Below are 18,983 nucleotides of genomic sequence, written 5' to 3' on the forward strand. Positions count from 1 at the left end.
CGAGCTCTGGCCCTGACACCTGTCCCCAGCCCCTCCAGCCCCGGCTCTGAGCCTATGGCCATCAAGGGCCCTCCTGCATCAGGAGGCATCTGCCCCCTACCTGCCAGGTTGCAGGAAGCCATTCTGATCCTGGACAAGTTACTTTTAATATAGGTCATTGTTTCCAGCAAGAAACCATAGAGAACAGCAGGCTTTTTCTGCGTCTGCAGGAAAACAAGGGACATGGGGCCGGGCTGCTCAAGCAGCAGCGTGTTCCCACTTGTCCGACGGGGAGGGCCTGCCCAGAGAGGGCAGGTGCCCGTCCCAGCGCCGTGCAGCAGATTAGAACCCGGGCAACCTGCAGCCCCCGTCACGTTCTTGTCTGACCCAGAGAAGGACCATGTTCGTCCCATGGGGTCCAGTCCAGAAGCCAATGGCCATGTGTGGTCCTTAAGCACCGGAAATGGGACCACCCTGAATTAACAGCTTGTATGTTGATTACTTGTTGAAATGAGAATGATTTCAGTCTTCCAGGTTAAATAAAACCTATGATTAAATTTTTTCACTTTTCTTAACACGGGTATTAGAAAAATTAAAAATGGGTGTGTGGCTGGTGTACATTTCTGTCAGACAGTGCTGACCTCAACAAGCCCCATCTAGGGGGTGAACACAGGGTCATGAGATAGACCTCCATGGCCACCAAGACCCTAAGCCCCAGGCCACTGGGCAGCCACCTCCAGCAGGATGGCCACCCTCAGTGTCCTCACCAGCATGGAGCACAGGGTCATCTGGAGAATGGCCGTCACCTCGTCTGCCTCGCAGCCGTCCTGTCGCACCAAGGAGTCTGCCAGGGCCTTGCAGCCCCAGAAGCGCGCACACTGACACGTGGCCTCCAGACAGGCCTGTGGGGACACAGGGCAGGACAGTGGGGCCACATCGGGCCACAGGCAGGGTTCCCAGGGGGCCGGGGCTGGCCCGAGGCCGGGCTGCCCAGAAAGCCAGAGGGCGGCCTGGAAAAGCCCCAGGAAGCTGGAGGGTGGCAGGTGGGTGGATCCCTGGGGGGGCCCCTGGGACCAGATCCCCGCCCCCCCAGGTGTAGGCTGTGTGCGCCCCCCCTAAAAGCCCCTCGGGGGCAGATGCGACCCACTTGCCCCCTCAGCAGCCTTGCCAGGGACCTGCCCTTCCAGGGCATTGGGCTGGGGCCTGGCTGGGGTTGGCAGGACCTGGGTGAGCCCTCTCACCCGCCAGACACCCTGCACCCAGCTCCTCCCACCCCTGAATGCTGCACCAGCTGGGCTTCGGGGCTCTGGCCACTGGGGGGGTCAGGTCCCAGAACAATGCCCAGAGGAGACTGGAGGGCAGGCAGAGAGAGGCTGGGCATCTGCCCCCCCAGGGGTAGCAGGGGCAGCAGCCTTGGCTGGGCTAGTCTCTGGCCCTCCCCGTCCCCAGGGACCAGTGCCTGTCCTCTTTGTGGCTCCTTCCTCAGAGCCCCTCGGTCACCTGACTGGGCAGCTGCTGATAAATGTGAAATCACAGTGGGAGCCCTTGACAGAGGGAGATGGAAGCTGTCTCCAAGAGGTGACCTTTGTGCCCTGGACCACCAGTGCCCCTAAGGCACAGCCCAGGCAGGGAGGCAGGATGAGTGCCAACAGTCGGGGGCGGGGCACAGTGGGACTCCCCTCACCTCCCTGAGGGTGCCTGTCGACACCCCCCCCCCGCCCCACATGCAGCCCTTGTAGCAGCAGCAGGACTGAGGGGCCTTGTGACCCCAGATCTGGGGACTAAGGACCGAGTTAAAAATGAGCTGTCGAGGACCCCTCATTCATAGCCAGCAATATTCCCACAACTGTATCTGTCCCTTGATTTTTGCAGACCAGCCCTCATCCCAGCCACCGGTCCACTACCTTGTCCCCAGTCTGTATAGGAGGACAGGGAGGGAGAAGACAGAGGTCAGGGTCATGGGCCGTGCATGAATGACAGGTCCCCAGCATGACGTCCCCAGCCAGCCGGCGCTGGCTTGAGAGGCAGTGGTTAGACTGGAAGATGGGTCCCTGGCCCTCCCTCCTCCCATCCAAAGCATCAGAGGAGCCGGGACTTGGGAGGGAGGAGAAACCCTGTGCAGAGCCAGGCACAGGCCACCCCTCCCCCCACAAGCCTACCCCTCGGGGAGCAGGGGAGGGGAGGGAGGTTTGGGTGAGTTTCCGATGTGACTGAACGTTAACACAGCAGTGAATCTGGCAAAAGGACAATCGGTGGAGGTAACGGGGAGGAAGGAAACTGAGCCCCCACAAAGCCGACTCCTCCATAAGTCGGTCTGTGGGTCACCTGGAATGGTCCCTTTCGCCAGCCTGGCATGTGGCCTCTGGGCTCATGAGTGGGGACAGATGGGAAAGGGGAGATGGACCTGGGGTTGGTGGGGGAGCCCACAGGTGGCTGAGCCAGCAGACCCAGAGAACGTTTTCCCTTTCGGGGCGAGCGGGCCCCGACTTCGGGGCCCAAAGCTGAGGGAGCGTCTTACTCGGGCTGTGTCGGGGCAGGGGTCCTGGCAGTGCAGCAGGAGGGGGACCCAGGCTTTCCTCACTTCCTCCTTGAAGAAGTGCTTCTTGGAGACCCTGACCACCTTGGCCAGCGCACCGAAGAGGTGGAAGGCCTGCAGGCGCAGCAGCTCGCTCTCCTGTGACCGAGACGTAGAGGGTGTCTCTGAAACCCGGCGGGAGCTACAAGCCCAGCAAAACCGCAGCCATGCCCCAGACAAAGCCCTTTCACATGCCCCGACCCCTGCGAAGGCTTCTGGATCGCCCCGTCAGGACGGAGGCTCTCTGGCAGGGCTCCCCGACTGGGCCTCACTCACGTGCGCGTGCCCTCCGCTTCGCAGAGGAAGGCTGCACTGAGTCTGCCTCACCCACTGCCCCTCAGGGTTCCCACCCCGCTGGTCACAGGGCCCCGAGAGCTGCACCTGGGGGCTGCAGGGATTGGAAGGGAAGCTCATCCCCTAGTAGCAGGGAGAAGGGTCCCGTGGGCACTGTAAGGAGATGTTCGTGTGTTTGTTTTTTGCAAGATTCCACAATCGGCCCATCGACCCGTCAGCGTCAAGCGGACCTGCCCCCCTGTCAGCTCCAGCAAAGCATCGGCGGAGCCCCCTGGGGGCCTGGACCCAGGGGGGCTCTCGTCCAACTTACGTCGTCAAAGAAGGACCTGCACTGCTCCGAGATGGCGTCAAAGAAGGACCCCACGTCCCCTTCGCGGAGCTGGGCCAGGATCTTGGCCAGGGCCTCCATGCCCGCGCAGGGCACGCGGGTGCCGCCCACACCCCGCAGGGCGCACAGACAGGTCTCCAGGAGCAGCTTCCGGTACTGCTTCACCTGGGGGTTGAGAGTGGGCACGGCCAGCCTTCAGTGCCGGGGCTGACCTCCGTGTAATAGAACACTCCGGCACCAGGCCCCCGGGGCCCTGCATCCTGGGCCCAGGGGTTCAAGGGCGCAGCACCTTCCTGGGGGCGCCCAGGGCCATGTTGCCGAGGGCGCGCAGGGACAGCACCCGCAGGGCCTCATCCCTCTGGCCCACTCCCTGCTCCAGCAGCAGCACGGCCGGCTTCAGCAGCTTCTCCTGGTACAGAATTGGGTCTCTCATGAACTGGAAAGGAGAACTCATTGCCGTTACCCCCGTGAGAGGCCTGCTTCCCAGCCACACCGGCAGGCTGCATGACTCTATCCAGTGCACAGAATGGTCTCCCCGTGGCAAGGGTGGGATTTGGAGTGCCAACATTCAGATGCCCCTCAGCGCCTGAGTGCCTGCCCCTGAAATCGGTCCCCCAAGAGAGCTGGGGGAGACCGACTCCTCCTCCCCACCCCCCGCCCCCAGCAGCCAGCCCTGTGTCTCACTTCCACGCAGATGGCTGTGCTGCTGATGCGGCAGCCGAGGGCCTCTGAGGCCATGCCTCTGAGCACCAGCTCCGCCAGCCTCCGCCAGGAGCCCTCCGAGTTCTGGATGCACAGCCTGTGGGGGGACCACAGCCCACCGGGCAGGGCGGGTATTTCAGCTCCAGCCAACCCAAGCCATAGGGGAGCTGGGTACCTGTGGGCCGGGCTGACACCTCTGGGCCTCGCCCTCCTCACCAGAGGGCACTCTCTATCATCTTTTTATAAAAAGAATTCTAACGAGGGCTGCTCGTGGGCGATCAGGACCTGGGACTCCCCATCCCAGCCCCGCTCAGAAGCCCTGTGTGGCCTTGGCCAAGCCCGAGCAGCCTTCAGCCTCGCATCTCCTGCTCCAGGGCATGAAGGGGTAGAAGAAAGCATTCCCTACGCCTCTGCTTGCTCCCACCCTCCCAAAGGCGTCCCGCCGTCACCTAGACCTTCTGCAAGTCGCGCTGCCCGTCCCCGCGGGAGCCGGGGCACCCACCTGGCCAGCAAGCCCACTCCTTGAAGGAAGGTCGGGCTGCTCCCCAGCAGGGCCCACACGCCCTGCTCTTCCAGGGTGTGCACCAGTCGCTCGCTGCTGAGTCTCTCGAACAAAAGCTGCATGGATTTGATTGTGACCCTGGAAGGAGGCGGGACCGTGTCATGGCGTGGCAGCACCCACGGCACCTCAGAGGGGCAAGCACGCCACCCAGGTCTGTGAAGCAGGCTCCCAACACCTGCCGGGCCTTGCTCAAGGGGCTATGACTGGTCTGCCCTGTGCTGGACACGGGGGAGGGAGGGTTGTCAGTAAGGTCATCCTCCAGAGGCTTCCCCTCCCACCAGGAGCAGGTGAGGAGGGCCTCTCAGTGGGTGCTGCCCAAGGCCACACCCCACCCAGGCCCTGGAGAGCACCTCTGCGGGTTGATGTCCCCAGGCAGGGTCCCTGTGTGGACAAGTCTCCAAGTCTTCAGGACGGGAGACACAGCCTCGGGCCCCTGGCTGCTGCCCAGCTGCATCAGGAGGGTGTAGATGAGGTCCGGGAAGAGGTCCCAGAGCGCATCGTCCTTGTCCACCTTCTCGATGAGAAGCTGGATGGCACAGAGGATCTGCGAAGAGAGGGTCAGCAGGCACCGGATTCCCACTCGGACCCCTACAGAGCCCTGGGGCTGGTCCCCGAAACTCACCATCAGGGGGTCCACCGCGGCCAGGCGCCAGACATCGGCCTTCGAGGTGGCGGTGGCCCTGGGAGTGAACCGTGACTGCAGCCGGCCCATCAGCCCACGGAGCATCAACCGAGCAAAGGGCACATTGTCCGCCACGGCCAGCCACACCTCCTTCAGGTGGCTAGCCAGAGACAGAGGACGGGAGCTGCGGGTTGCCTGCCGCGCGCCCTGCCAGAAGGAGCCTCCTGGGACCCCCAGCAGCACCCCGAGTAGCAGACTCCGGAGGCTGGTCTCAGGGAGCTGGAGTGAGCTGCCAGAAGTTCTTAACTAGAACCCAGGTCCCTGGCTCCATGCTCAGCCACTGTTCTGTGCTCTGGATCGTGGAACCCCTGAGAAAGCCACGGCCCCCTGCAAAGCCCCAGCTCCACAGCTAGGTGACCTCAGAGGTCCCCCCTGGGCCCCCTGTTTGATGACCCATGGACACATGTGGTGAAAGCCTCCAAGTGCCTGACCTGTGTCAGGCTGGCCCTAGGCGCCGGCCGGTGCCTTCGCCCTTCCTCCCACCAGCGCATCTCTGAGGAAGAGGGAGCGAGGCCTGCAGGGGTCAGGTGGCTGGCCGGACTACAGTCTTAAGGGGCTTTCCTAGTCCCCACATCACAGCCTGTGGCCTGGCTGAGAAGGGAAGGGGGCCCTGCACAGGAGAGACCTGGGTATTCAGGTACAGGGAGGTGGCATCCTGGTGGGTTCTGAAGAGACAAGTCCAATAAGATCCAGTGGAACAAGGAGATGCATTAACTGCCTTGCAGAATTCACAAAACTGGGCACGCAGTTCCCCAGAGGCTGTGCCTCTCGAGGGAGGTGCAGAGACAAGGCAGCGGGGGTGAGTTGGGGCACCCACCTCTGCATGGGCAGGGGCTGCCTCAGGAGCGACGTGAGCACCGTCTCCCGGTGGTGGTGAGCCAGCAGCAGGACGCCCTTGACGAGGCGCTGCCGCACCTCCGGGGGGTCCACCATGGGCAGGTGGACCAGGATGGCACCCAGGATCTCAGCCACCTGCCGTGGGGAGCATCACCAGGGTTGCCTGGCTCCCACAGGCCTCTTGCCCTCACTCTGCCACACACCCTCCTCCAGGGACTCCGGCCGGAGGTGAAGCTGGGGCAGATTGACCGCCAGCACCCCTCCAGCGGATCCTTTGGCCTGTTCCTGAGCTTTATCAGGTGTTTGGTGTGGGAGGTAGAGCGCTCAGACAGAGAGAGCCTCAGGCCTTAGTCCCCCATCCACCCACGTACCTTCAACCCTTTCTTTCTCATTCTAGAATTCTCCTGCCTCCTGCTCCGTACAGCCAGGGGTCTAGGAGGCACTGTCAGCAAGGGCAGCTGGCTCGGCCAGTCCCTCCATCCTGGATGGCCCAGCCGCACATGGCCCAGCCCAGTCCCGCTACCTTATCCTCCAGATCCTTGACCCGCCTCTGGAGGAAGGCGCCTATCCAGGTGACGGAGGCCAGGTCGTGCTGGAGGCCCACAGCCCCGATGTTCTCGCAGAGCTTCTGGATGAGCGAGACCACGTCATCACAACTAAACTGCTTGCAAGCCACCTAGGACCAGAGCGGGCCATTCCTGGGGTCCGACAGCTGAGTTCCAGGCCCTCCGGTCATCATGGATGGAACCTCCTCTCCTGCTGGACAGCACGGCCCCTGCCCCCAGGTCCCCTCCTTCCTCCCCACCTGCCTCCCTGCCTCCCAGCCTCTCTCAGTGCTATCCTGGGCCTGCTCAGGATGCCTGTCACTCTTTCCAAAGCCTCCCAGATACACCTCCACCTCCCACTCCCCATCACCTGCCCCAGCCTCCCTGAACTGCCCCCCACAGGAAGCCTCACCCCAACCCCTCCCTATCCTGTCTTTATTCCCTGCAGCCTTCCCTCAGGGTGTGCTCTAGGCCCTAAAGCTACCCCCACCACCCCTGATCTGTCCTGCCACTCCAAATGCCCCCTCCTCCAGGAAGCTCCTCTGCCCCCTGAGCAGACGTGACCTCGCCCCTCTACAGCCCCGAGAGTTTGGGTGGCACTGGGCACCTTCCGTCACCAGCATGCCCTCAGCCTGCCCATGCCTGGTGTTCCTGTCTCTCTGGGGCCCCTCCAGCCTCGGTGTAGCACATCGTAAGGGTAAGGAGACACTAGCCAGGGACGGTTCAGCACCTCCCGTGTGCCAGGTCCCCATGGGGACCTTCATAATGCAGGCCATTTGAGGACTGATGTCACAAGCTGGCCCAAAGGCCCCGGGAGCTGTGACTACCAGAGGAGGGTAGGGACTGTGCGGCCAGGCTGAGCCAGGACCTGCCCCCAGCGATGGCCCAGGCACCTGGAGACCAGCCCAGCGGCTCAAACTGCCCTCCCCACTCATCACCTCGGCAATTCTGGAGGACACACTGAAGACCGTCTCCACCACCGCGCCCCGGAGGTCCTCCTTACACTGGGCCAGCTCCTGCTCTGTGGAATCGTCCCAGGAAGAGCAGGTCTGGCTTGCTGCTGGGAACACAGTTTCCGGCGTGAGCAGCACCGACAGAAGGTGCAGCCGCAGGCGTGGCGGCCTCCTGCCTCCCTGCTTGGGGCCCCTGGGCTCTGCAGACCGGACCGCACTGCAGCATCCGGTGTCCCGGCCTTCCTGCCGTTGCCCTCACTGGGCCCCATACCACCTCCACATTCGGCCCAAATGTCTGCTCCGCCACAGACCCCACTAGCCACCAAGCCAAAGGCCCACTCTCCGCCTCTGATGGCCTCCCCTCAGCTCATCTCTAGCCAGTTTTGCTGTGCCCNACACAGTTTCCGGCGTGAGCAGCACCGACAGAAGGTGCAGCCGCAGGCGTGGCGTCCTCCTGCCTCCCTGCTTGCGGCCCCTGGGCTCTGCAGACCGGACCGCACTGCAGCATCCGGTGTCCCGGCCTTCCTGCCGTTGCCCTCACTGGGCCCCATACCACCTCCACATTCAGCCCAAATGTCTGCTCCGCCACAGACCCCACTAGCCACCAAGCCAAAGGCCCACTCTCCGCCTCTGATGGCCTCCCCTCAGCTCATCTCTAGCCAGTTTTGCTGTGCCCCTGGTGTGTGCAAGCTGGCCTTGTCACACTGGGGCCCCTGAGTGTTCAGCACAGGCCCACAGGGAGTGACGCTGAACTAAGAAGCCTCTCCTTGCAGAAGCTTCCATGGCTTCTCCCTCCCTCCTGACCTAGAGAGGCTGGTCCCACTGTCCATGTACCGTGAAGGTCCAGCAGGCAGGACAGGACATCTGCTGAGGCCATGCGAGTTCTCTCATGGGAGTCGCAGGTGCTTGGGGCGATGAGTCCAACCAGCGTGCCAAACTGCCCCAGCTTCAGGGGGATCTGAGGGACAGGAGGCCTCAGGGATCACACCGTCCGTCCCCTCCTGCACACCAGGTGCTGCCCAGGGGCAGGGGCATGGGTGGCCAGAGAGGGGGACCTCTGCTCTGAAGACACCACCCGGTCTGGGACAAGAGAGGCTGCTGCCGTCCATCTGCTGCCCGAGCATCTGCCTCCCAGGCCCCCGGGGAGCCGGGCTGACCTCAGGCCCGGGTTCCACGTCCAGGCACCTGTCTCGTTCCTATGAGTGAGCCCTGGGTTCAATTTGGGGCCTCCCCACTCACTATGCGTGACCCGGGCCCCTGTCTTCCTCATTTGATGATAATGGCTCCTCCTCGTTCAGGTGGTGGCAGGAGAATGGCATCAGAAAACCCAGCATCTGGCCGCAAAACTTACGCAGCAGTCGTCCCACCACCTCGTTCTCCCCGTGTCCCAGTCCTGAGACCTGAGGCTCATCCCCACACCCCAGCCCCAGGACACCGTCCTGCCTGTGCCAACTGTCCCCGAAGACCGGAACATCCAAGATGGTAGAGAGAACAAAGGCAGGAGGAGAGGTCCCATCGAGTCCCGCCAGAAGATTAACCAACCAAAACAGCTCATCACCGTTCTAGACGTTTGTAGTGCTTGTCAAGCTTCGTAAAATTTGTTATTGTTTAGTGATTTGTTTTCTCACTTTAAGCAAGCATTCGCTTTTCTCGCCCACGTGGTCGCCGTAATTGGGTCCTTTTTCTTAGACAAGGTCGGCACCACGGTACAAGCCTCAGGTCCCAGGAAACCTAGATGCACACAGCTGCAGCCCATCCTCACCCTCACTCCCGCCGAGAGTCCCAGGCTGGCCCTCCAAGGGGTCTCATTGCCGTTCCCGAATGAGGCGACCTCGTTCCAAGGGACTCTTTGGGGGGCAGAACCCAGGCTGGGGGACTGGGTGCTCGGGCACTCACACAGACCCCGATGCTCTGGACATAGGCCTGCATGAGCCAAAGATGAAGGTTCACGGCTTTCTCCCGCTCCCACTCTTTCTCCGACAAGATCCACTTCTCCAGGAGCTACAGACAGTGCCAAGAACACAGAGGGGCCCTTAAAACCCCAGGGCCAGGCCTTCCCTGGCCGACCATTGCCTTCATCACCCCACCTGCTCAGAATCTGACTTTCAATGATTCTGGATGGTTCTAGTCACTTCTGGTTTTCTTTCCAGTCCCACCACTAGGGCGATGAGGTTGGGGGTGGGGGGTGAGGAGGGAGCTCTCTTAGCGACCTCCCCGAAACGGCTCTTGACTAATGAATGTGTTGGGCCTTGCTCCAAACGTCTGCCGGCCCTCAGGAGGGCCAGAAGCTCAGTCTGCCCTGTGTACCCACTGGGGTACCCACCAGGGTACCCACCATCCCCCAGCCAACTACAGAGCTTAGTAGAACACACGGAGCCAAACCTGGCACAACTGAGAGGAGGAATAAGCAATCCACAAAGACAGAGGTTTCAGTGCTCTTTCTCCATAACTGATAGACCCAGAGGACAGAAAATCAGGAAGGATCCGGAGCACTCGTACAACCCTGCCACCCAGCCTGGCCTAGATGACATTTAGGAATGCAACATGGCAGAAGTCTTTCCAAGTGCCCGCAGAGCCATCACCAAAGATGGACCACACCAGGACAACAGAACAAGTCTCCGTGGATTTAGAGGATCCGGATCACACAAAGTATGTCCTCCAGCTCCAATGGTGTTAAAATGGGAGTCAAACCCAGAACGACGCTGGGAAAAAATCCTCAAGTGTTTGGAAGTTTCTAGGAAACCCATGGGTCAAAGAGGAGATTGAAAGAGAAATTGACATGTATTTTGAATGGGAATAAAGTGAGGACGACCCGCCCGTGTTTGTGGGCTGCGGCCGCCGAGAACAGAGCCAGCGGCCCCACACAGTCTGTCGCTGACGCCAAGACGTGTCGTCACACCGCAGCAGCCGAGACAGGATGGCGCTGGTGCCATCACAGCAGCTGCGTCAGGGGACGGGGACAATGTTTGGCGATGGAGCCACGCGTACGTGGGCAGGGGACTTTTGACAAAGGTGCAAAGGTAATAATTAACTCAGTGGAGAAAAGTTGTCTTTTCAACAAATGATGAAGGAGCAATTGGTTGTCTGTGTGCAGAGACACGGAAGTTCAGTCAACTCTGACCCCCACCCCGTACGCAAGGGGGGGAGAGGTGAGTTAATACACAGTGGTCAGCTCTGTGTCCTAGACCTCACTGCAAAGCCCGAAACTGCAGGATCTTAGAAGAACACGCTTGTGGTCTTGGGTTAGGCGAAGGTTTCTTAGATGGGATGGCAAAACCATGATCCATCAGATAAAAAATAATGATAAATTACACTTCATCAAAATGTAAAACGTCTGCTCTTCAGAAGAGACTGAGAAATTCATGAAGAGACAAGTCACAGACTGAGGAAAAAATTGCAAATTACATAACTGATAAAGGACTTGTATCTAGAAAATACAACAACTCTGAAAACAGTAAAAGAAAAAACAACCTAGTTTAAAAAACCAACAAACCACCGGCACCCTTCAAAACCGCCAGGACCGTAAAAGACAAAGACCGAGGAACTGCGGCAGACCACAGGACACCGAAGGGACAGGACAGTCCCCCCGACGGTAATCCCGACTGGGTCCGGAACCGGGGAATCCACAGAACGTCACCGGAACGATGAGTGAAACCCGGCTGCCACCCACGGATTAGAGGACAGCATGGCATCGGTGTGAAATGTTTCGTTTTGATCAGTGTATTGTCATAGAAAACACTATTCTTGTTCCGAGTGTCTGCAACTAACTCCCTATGATCTAAAAGGAGTGTGTGTGTGTGTGTGTGTGTGTGTGAAAGAGAGAGACCACACAGCGGAAAAAATCTGGCAAAATATTAAGAACTGGGAAACTGGGAGAAAGGTATACAAGAGCCCTTTTTACTATACTTGCAACTTTTCAGCAAATTTGACATTTTATCTAAATAAAATGATCAAAACAATGTTTAACTCCAACCCCAGTTTCCCCCAGAGAGCTTCTCACCTGCACCATCTCCTGCAGCCCCCGGGGGTCCAGCTGCCTGCACACCAGGCCTCCCAGCAGCTGCTCCAGGGCGCGCAGGGCGCTCTCATGCAGGGCCTACGAGAAAGGCGGCCGTGAGGGGCGCACAGCGCGAGACGGCCTCACAGTCGCCCCCTTTCCTTCTGCTCATATGCAGCTCTTTCTTCTCATCTTCTCACATGACGTACATGACAACCTCTTAAGAGGGACCCATTTCACAGGGAGGGAGCGGAACTCCCAGAGCCCAGTTCTGGAGGCACAGATAGCTACCTGGCCTCAAAAGACTTGTCCCCCGCCCTGGCTGGTGTAGCTCAGTGGATTGAGCGCGGCCTGCGATCCACACGATCGCGGTTCGATTCCCAGTCAGGGAACATGCCTGGGTTGCAGGCCAGTTCCCAGCAGGGGACTCACAAGAGGAAACCATACATTGATATTTCTCTCCTTCTCTCCTTCCCGTCTCCTCTAAAGATAAATAAATAAAAAATATTTTAAAAAAAGACTTGTCCCCCTTTTCCAACAGCGTTCCTGGAAAACAGCCCTCTGGTCTGGGACTACATTTCCCAGGACCCCCTGCAGCAAGGTGGCATCATGTGACTGCATTCTGGTCAATGGAAGGTGGGTAGAGCGGCTCAGAAAGCTATACACTCTTCCTCTCCCGGCTTCTTTTCAGTACTTGTGGGGACCTTCAGAACCACTCACTGAAGACAGCAGGGCTCCTGAATGACCGTGTGAAGCAGCTCTGTCCCCACCCCCACCACCTGTTCAATCTCAGCTTCTGTCTTGTTAAACCGCAGAGATTTCAGAGTTTATCTGTTGCAGCAGCCAGCACCACCTCGCACTGACTGACACAGCCTGCCGCCCTTTGCCACCCCCAACCACACACGGGTGGTTCCGGCCTCGTTAAAGGGAACGTCCCAGTCCTGACCCAGAAAAGGTGGTGGCTCAGAGGGACCTACCCTGATGGACTCGTTGTCCTCTCCTGGGGGCAGGAGAGACACTACAGAATGCATACTGACATCCATCAGCTCGCTGTTTTCTTCCGCGGAGTAGAAAGGCTTCACTTTGCTAGGGACAGAGAAAGTGACAGGAGTGGTTAGTAGGGAGTTGAGACCCATGGCCCAGTCTAGGGAGCGGAGGCATGTCACACATCAAGAGAGGGACCCGATTCCCTGGTTGGCAGGTACCCTGGGCCCTGGCTTTACCCAGCTATCCGTGCCCACTGACTGGGTCTAGAACTGAGGGGCAGCTCGGGGGTCAAGGCCACCTCTCCTCCTTGGTGCCTGCTCCAACCTCGTCCATCTACTGCTTGGAAACATTCCATGGGTCCCCCTTGACCCCCCACGGGTGCTGCCCTCAGGCTGGCCCACGCCCTGGGCTCAGGGGTGATTCCAGGACCAGCAGCGGGGGCATCCCCACAGCCCCGTCTCAGAGCTCCTGAACAGGAACCTCCCGGGGGGTGGGGGGACAGCTCACCTGAGGTGCCAGAGGGCGTCCATGGCCATGGTGCGCACAGGAGAAGCCAGGCTCTCTGGCGGCTCCGCCTTGATGATCGCCTGCCCGGCAGAGCAGGGCAGTGACCAGCCTGGCCCCCCAGAGTCCCGGGGCAGGATGACAGGGACCCTTCAGGCGCAGTGACCCCAATGGGGGCAGCACTCCCAGTGTTAGTGCCCCAAAGAGCTGACGTTTTTAGGGCCACTTGACCTTTGACATTTTCAGAGGCAGGGGGCAAAATCTAATGGACGGCGAGGGGTTCAAGATGGGTGTGTGCGCCTCACTCAGGTCTGCTTTACGGGGGTGTCCCCTTGGGCAAACCGCTCCCCCTGCCTGAGCCCAGCTTCCCTTACTTGTAAGATGAGGGCTTGGCCGCCTCTTCCCCAGGGCTGCACCAGGCTGGTGCGAAACGGCACTCACCCAGCTCCTGGTCCAGGCAGGAGCCAGACGCATGTGCCTTCCTTCTCCGTCCCTCCTGTCCCAGCCTCCTCTCCCTTCCCTCCAGAGCTGTTTCCCACCCAGCAAGAGCAGGGTGCAGGGCAGAGGCGTTGTAAGGGGGCGGGGAGGTCTGGGCCAGGGACAATGGCTGTCCCACAAACTCCATCAGCACGTGTCACCGTTCCTTGCTCTTGGGCAATTGGTATTTTCTAGATCTTACCAAAGTTCTGTGCAAAATTGGCTCTAAGCCGTGCCTATGGCTGATATCTGCCCTTTAGGGGAGCCCCATAGGGGACCCTCCTATGGAGAAACACTGGGCCCCGAGGGGCCGACACAGCCCTGAACCAGTCACCTCAGGGGCACCCGGAGCCCGGCTGTCTCATAGCCAGATACAGGGCGTCGTCTCAGGACTCATTCGGTTGGATCAAAGCAGAACGAAGACAGAAGGGGCTTTGAAGATCTCCGTAGCCTCCGGCCCCTCAGATGCCCTCAGGGACTCAGCAGTTATAGGCCCCTGCGCCCAGCGCTGAGGACCCCGGGCTTACCACGAGAATGGCAGTAAGAGTCGTCTTTTGGGCAAACTGAAAGTCCTCTGTGTCCTTGAGGTTTTCCACAGCCTTGCTGACCTGCACCACGCTCTTCATGAAGGCCATTTTGAGGCCAATGTCCTGTGCCCAGACCAAGACCAAGGGAGGGAAGAAGCCTGTCGTGAGTGAACCCAAGGATCCCGAACCACAGGCTGTGGCCCAGACCCCGCAGCCACCTAGGGACACGCCTTCCTCCTCACACAGAGAGATGGCCAGCCTCCTCTGTCCTTCAGCCACTGACAGGGCCCCTGCCACGTGTCAGGGGCCCAAGGGCAGCAGGGCTGGTCGGTGGGCACCTTCGGGACCCGGGGCATCGAGCCCCGTCTGTGGCCAGAGAGTCAGAGTGAGCTACTGAGATAAGATCCTATTTGCTTTTAGGATGTGGGTGAATCTTGAGGGCATTATGCGAAGTGAAATAAGCTAGGCATGAAAAGACAAAAACTGGGATCCCACTGGTCCGAGGTTCCCGGAGTCGGCAGATTCATAGAGACAGGAAGGGGAGCGGGGGGTGCCCAGGGGGAGGGGCAGTCATTTGTTGGGTGCAGCGTGTCGGCTGTGTGACACAGAGAGTCTGGCGGCGGATGGTGGTGACGGCTGCACAGCTACGTGAAGGCGCGTAACACCACTTAAACATGGTCACAATGACAAACCGTATGTGACGTGTGTTTTATCCCAATTATTGAAAGTAATAGAATAGTGTTCTCTTTAATCCCTGTGTTTTCTCCTCCTTGCTTTTCCAAGAGAGTGGCTAGTCCCTTTGCATTCTGAGGACAGCCCCTCATCTCGTCCCTTATGAAAAGGTCTAGGGCCAGGTGTTTGGCGGGGGCGGGGGAAGGGGGGAGAGTGTGCAGAGCCCAGGATGGAGGGAGGGATGGAGACTGGAAAGTGGAGGGTCATCTTGTGACATCTGGGGACTCACGCTCACCCAGCGTCTCCTGCTGCAGCAGGACCAGGGCAATGGGTCTCCCAAGGCTGGGAGTCAGACTGGACTCCCGGTGGCTTCACGTGGGCTGCCTGGGCCCAGTGCCTGGCCTCACCCCGACCCAGAGAGGGGTGCAGGGTGGCTCCGACAGCCAGGCTCGAGGACGGTGTCTCTCAGGCACCGAAGGTGGCGGGTCTGTGGCTCCCAGAGTTACCTGGGAGCTGCTGGTGTAGTGGTGAATGATCTTCGAGGTGATGGGCGTGTCCACGTGGGTGCGCAGCATCTGCCAGTGGCAGTGCAGGGCCACACAGCTGTACATCACCATGAGGGCACTCTTCACCACCTCCCGCCTCCAGGGGTGGTCCTTCTGCAAGGCCCAAGAGAAGGAGAAGGAAGGTTGGCGGGCCAATGCGGTCAGCTGCGCACTGGGAGGGGACGGGGTCTGCCACGGCTGCTCAAGGACCGTCTCTGGTCACAAGACCAGGAGAGCCACTGAGGCGGCTGAAGGTACCTAAAACACTCTACTCATTCATTCATTCCGTACCTTTTTATTGAGCACCTACAACATGCCAGGCCCTGGGTGTAGCGAGGTGAGCGAGTCAGAGCAGGGCCAGACTGCGCATCAGCTGTGAGAGGTTAGCTGTGTGCACACCCTTCCGCAGAGGCTGGCTGTGCGCGCCTCCATACCTCCACTGCCAGGCACCCGCTCTGGGCCGGGGGCTCTCAGGATGCTGGGGGTCCAGGGGGAACAGAAAGCCTCAGCCCACTGTGGATGTGAGGCAGGGGGCTTTTGAGTCCCACCAGGCTTCAAGTAGATATCCAGGTCTCCAGCCCTGCTTTAGGGCAAGGGTCAAGGCCGAGCGGTGAGGCATCAGTGACTCCAGGTTGCCCACTGGGGACTCCGCCCACTGGTGGCCCCATGCCCTGAAGCAGGGAGCTGGAGCAGGGGCTGGGCGTGGGCTGCTTGGGGCCAGCTCCTGGCTTCACCTGCTGGCTGCAGGCCTCTGACGAGCTTGAGTCCTCGTACACACGACAGTGGCCATTACACCCTCTCCGCCCCAGCCCCACCGACTCACTGAGGCAGCACCTCCACTTCTTCAGACCCAGTGGTCTGGGCAAGGCCTGGGCCCCTGCAAGCCAGCCGGCACCCAGGCACCCCCACCATCAGCAGCAAGGGGCTAGGAGGCCTCCGCAATAACTGGGCCTGGGAAGGCGTCACCCGGAAGCCCAGGCTCCGTTGGAGGCGGCTCCGGATCCATCATTGGGCAGTAGGAGACATGGAGGGGGGTTCTTACCACCATCGAGTAAGAACCTGTTGTTCTAAGAGGCCCCCGGAGACCTGAGGAAGCCTCACCCGCCAAGCGCCGATCTGCCAGGACTGCTCGGACTCCTGGATCCTCTCCTCGAAGTCGTGGAGTACGTTCAGCACCGTCTTCACCTGGCCCCGGGCGCACAGGCCGAAGCACAGAATCACGCCCTGCAGGCAGGCCCAGTCAGCTGGGGGAAGGGGTCAGTGGGGGCAGAGGAGAGGCCCTCACATGCGCACATAAGTGTGCACACACGTGCGCATACACAAGCACACATGTACACAGGCATGCACGAAGGCACCCATGCACAAGCACATGTGTACACAGGCATGCACGCAGGCGCCCGTGCACATGCAGGTGCACGCGCCATATCCCCCCCGAGGGCCCAGAGAGCTCTGGCAGGCCGGAGGGGCTGCCGGGCACCTCACCTCCCGGTCGAAGTCCTTGCCATAGTCCGTCTTGTACAGCAGCTCCAGCAGCAGCAGCTCCACCTTGCTGGCCTCCAGGCCTGTGGCCAGGGTGAAGCCCAAGGCCCGGTACAGAAAGCTCTGCAGGGCAGAGGACAAAGGAGGCTTCAGGCTCCGCCCTCTGCCCTCCTGGGGTCTCTGGGCCGGGACTTCGCTGCATGCTCCTCTAAACATTTAACATGCAGGCATCTCCTCCTTGCGCACATTCTTTAAAATAAACGTTCAGGGCCAGTTGGATGGCCCACACAAGGGCGAGCCCGTAACAAACACCAGGGGCTGCATTTTGCTCCTCGGCGAGCTGAACCAGTTTTCGCTCCCACCAGCCAGTCCTGGGGGACCCCCTTTCCACCTTCTGGCACACAGAACGTTGTTGGCCAGAACCGGGACATCTCTGTTAGTCACGTTGCTCACATTGCACAGTCTCATCTCTGTTCTTTGAATTTCTGTGTACATTCTTTCCCCCACTTTCTGTTCAGTTATTCTTTTATCTAGTTTTTATTTTTAAGAACTTGGTGTGAAAAATAAAGGAACTTGGTGTGTGTCCTTGAAAGAACAACAAACATGTATTATCTCACTTGTTCCATGCAACTCTAGAAGGTAACTGTGACTTGTATTTGGAGGTGAGAAAGCAGGAAGGAAGTGGAAGGACCAGCGTCCGAAACCCAGCACAGTCTGAGGCTCACGTCCCAACAACCCCGAATTGGAAGACTCAGCTGGCAGCTCGTCGGGGGTACCGTTCCCCAGGGTCTCATTCCCCGTTTGATCTTTTCGTGACAACTTTGTTTTGTCACTCAGGAGATTTCCATGGAGGCAAGTGTCTTTCTCTTCCTTGGTTTCTGTCCGTGCCCAGGAAGGCCTATTCCATGCCATGGTGATGGAAATACTCGTCCACATGTTCTCCCAGCGGCTGTGTGGTTCTGAGGACCCCTCCACCTTCCGTTGTCTGGGGACAGCAAGCCCTCCCTCGCTGCGCTTTGTTTCCAAGGCCCTCTCAGCTATTCTCCCACATTTGCTTCATTCAGATGAACTTAGAAATAATGTTGTCAAGGTTCATAAACTCATCAAACTCATCTAAGTCATATTGCAGATTAGCTGGAGAACAGCGGACACTGTCACAACACCGAGACCCCCTGTTTGTGCACACAGGGCTTCTCTCAGGTCCCCTGCCCTCCTTATAACTTTGTGTCCTTCGCATCGGTCCCACATCGTTTCACAGAGTGAAAATTTATGACCGGATATATGTCAACAATCTATTTTACATCACATTGGTCCTTGGATCTGTTTCCATTTCACTGTGTTGTTATTTTATTGGTATGCAGGAAGATAATGATTTGGGCCTGTTAATGTTGGAACAAGACCAGCTCCATCTGCTGGGGTCACACGTCTGGAGGCTGCTGGCACCCGCCTTGCCCCACCTAGAGGGGGCCAGTCCGGCAGCGAAGAGCTCGGGGGGATCCTGATGAAGCTGCCATGTCCAAATGTTTTCTGAGCCAATACAAGTCCATTTATTTAGTTACCGTCCTTAAGCTAGGTGAGTTACTGCAATATGGTTAACTTGTATGCATTTTCTTTTTAAAAAAAAATACATTTTATTGATTAGGCTACTACAGTTGTCCCATTTTCCCCCCTTTATTTCCCTCCGCCCTGCACACCCCCTCCCACCTGCATTCCCCCCTTTAGTTCATGTCCATGGATCATATATAGAAGTTATTTGGTTCCTACATTTCCTATACTATTCTTAACCACCCCCTGTCTATTTTCTACCTATCATTTATGCTACTTACTCTCTGTACTTTTCCCCCCTTTCTCCCCCTCATACTCCCCCATTGATATCCTTCCATGTGATCTTCATTTCTGCAATTCTGTTCCTGTTCTAGTTGTTTACTTAGTTTGTTTGTTTGCTTTAGATTCAGTTGTTGATAGTTGTGAGTTTGTTGTCATTGTACTATTCATATTTTTTATCTTCATTTTCTTAGATAAGTCCCTTTAACATTTCATACAATAAGGGCAGGGTGATGATGAAGACCTTTAACTTGACCTTATTTGAGAAGCACTTTATCTGCCCTTCCATTCTAAATGAAGGCTTTGCTGGACGGAGTAATCTTCTATGTAGGTCCTTGCCTTTCATGACTTCGAATACTTCTTTCCAGCCCCTTCTTGCCTGCAAGGATTCTTTTGAGAAATCAGCTGACAGTCTGATGGGAACTTCTTTGTAGCTAACTGTCTCCCTTTCTCTTGCTTGCTGCTTTTAAGATTCTCTCCTTATCTTTAATCTTGGCTAATGTAATTATGGTGT

The 18,983-nt window shown here is 58.5% G+C and overlaps 1 protein-coding gene across 1 annotated transcript in view; it reads right to left on the reverse strand.

The window, feature by feature from the left end:
• MROH2A (maestro heat like repeat family member 2A) overlaps positions 1 to 18,983 on the reverse strand; it is a 41,479-nt gene that overhangs the window by 1,159 nt on the left and 21,337 nt on the right. The window contains exons 19-39 of the mRNA XM_037069236.1: positions 16,649 to 16,768; positions 16,268 to 16,390; positions 15,128 to 15,280; positions 13,950 to 14,072; positions 12,949 to 13,028; positions 12,432 to 12,540; positions 11,458 to 11,553; positions 9,354 to 9,458; positions 8,292 to 8,415; positions 7,443 to 7,561; positions 6,483 to 6,635; positions 5,940 to 6,094; positions 5,063 to 5,222; positions 4,791 to 4,984; positions 4,381 to 4,518; positions 3,861 to 3,975; positions 3,466 to 3,612; positions 3,159 to 3,341; positions 2,498 to 2,653; positions 703 to 881; positions 101 to 453 (exon numbers count right to left, since the gene is read on the reverse strand). Coding sequence (XP_036925131.1) covers positions 101 to 453; positions 703 to 881; positions 2,498 to 2,653; positions 3,159 to 3,341; positions 3,466 to 3,612; positions 3,861 to 3,975; positions 4,381 to 4,518; positions 4,791 to 4,984; positions 5,063 to 5,222; positions 5,940 to 6,094; positions 6,483 to 6,635; positions 7,443 to 7,561; positions 8,292 to 8,415; positions 9,354 to 9,458; positions 11,458 to 11,553; positions 12,432 to 12,540; positions 12,949 to 13,028; positions 13,950 to 14,072; positions 15,128 to 15,280; positions 16,268 to 16,390; positions 16,649 to 16,768 — 3,085 coding nt within the window. The remainder of the gene's footprint in view (positions 1 to 100; positions 454 to 702; positions 882 to 2,497; positions 2,654 to 3,158; positions 3,342 to 3,465; positions 3,613 to 3,860; positions 3,976 to 4,380; positions 4,519 to 4,790; positions 4,985 to 5,062; positions 5,223 to 5,939; positions 6,095 to 6,482; positions 6,636 to 7,442; positions 7,562 to 8,291; positions 8,416 to 9,353; positions 9,459 to 11,457; positions 11,554 to 12,431; positions 12,541 to 12,948; positions 13,029 to 13,949; positions 14,073 to 15,127; positions 15,281 to 16,267; positions 16,391 to 16,648; positions 16,769 to 18,983) is intronic.

The sequence above is a fragment of the Sturnira hondurensis genome, unplaced genomic scaffold (assembly GCF_014824575.4).
Source record: "Sturnira hondurensis isolate 20B ecotype Veracruz unplaced genomic scaffold, ASM1482457v3 Scaffold0018493, whole genome shotgun sequence".
Taxonomy (NCBI): Eukaryota; Metazoa; Chordata; class Mammalia; order Chiroptera; family Phyllostomidae; genus Sturnira; species Sturnira hondurensis.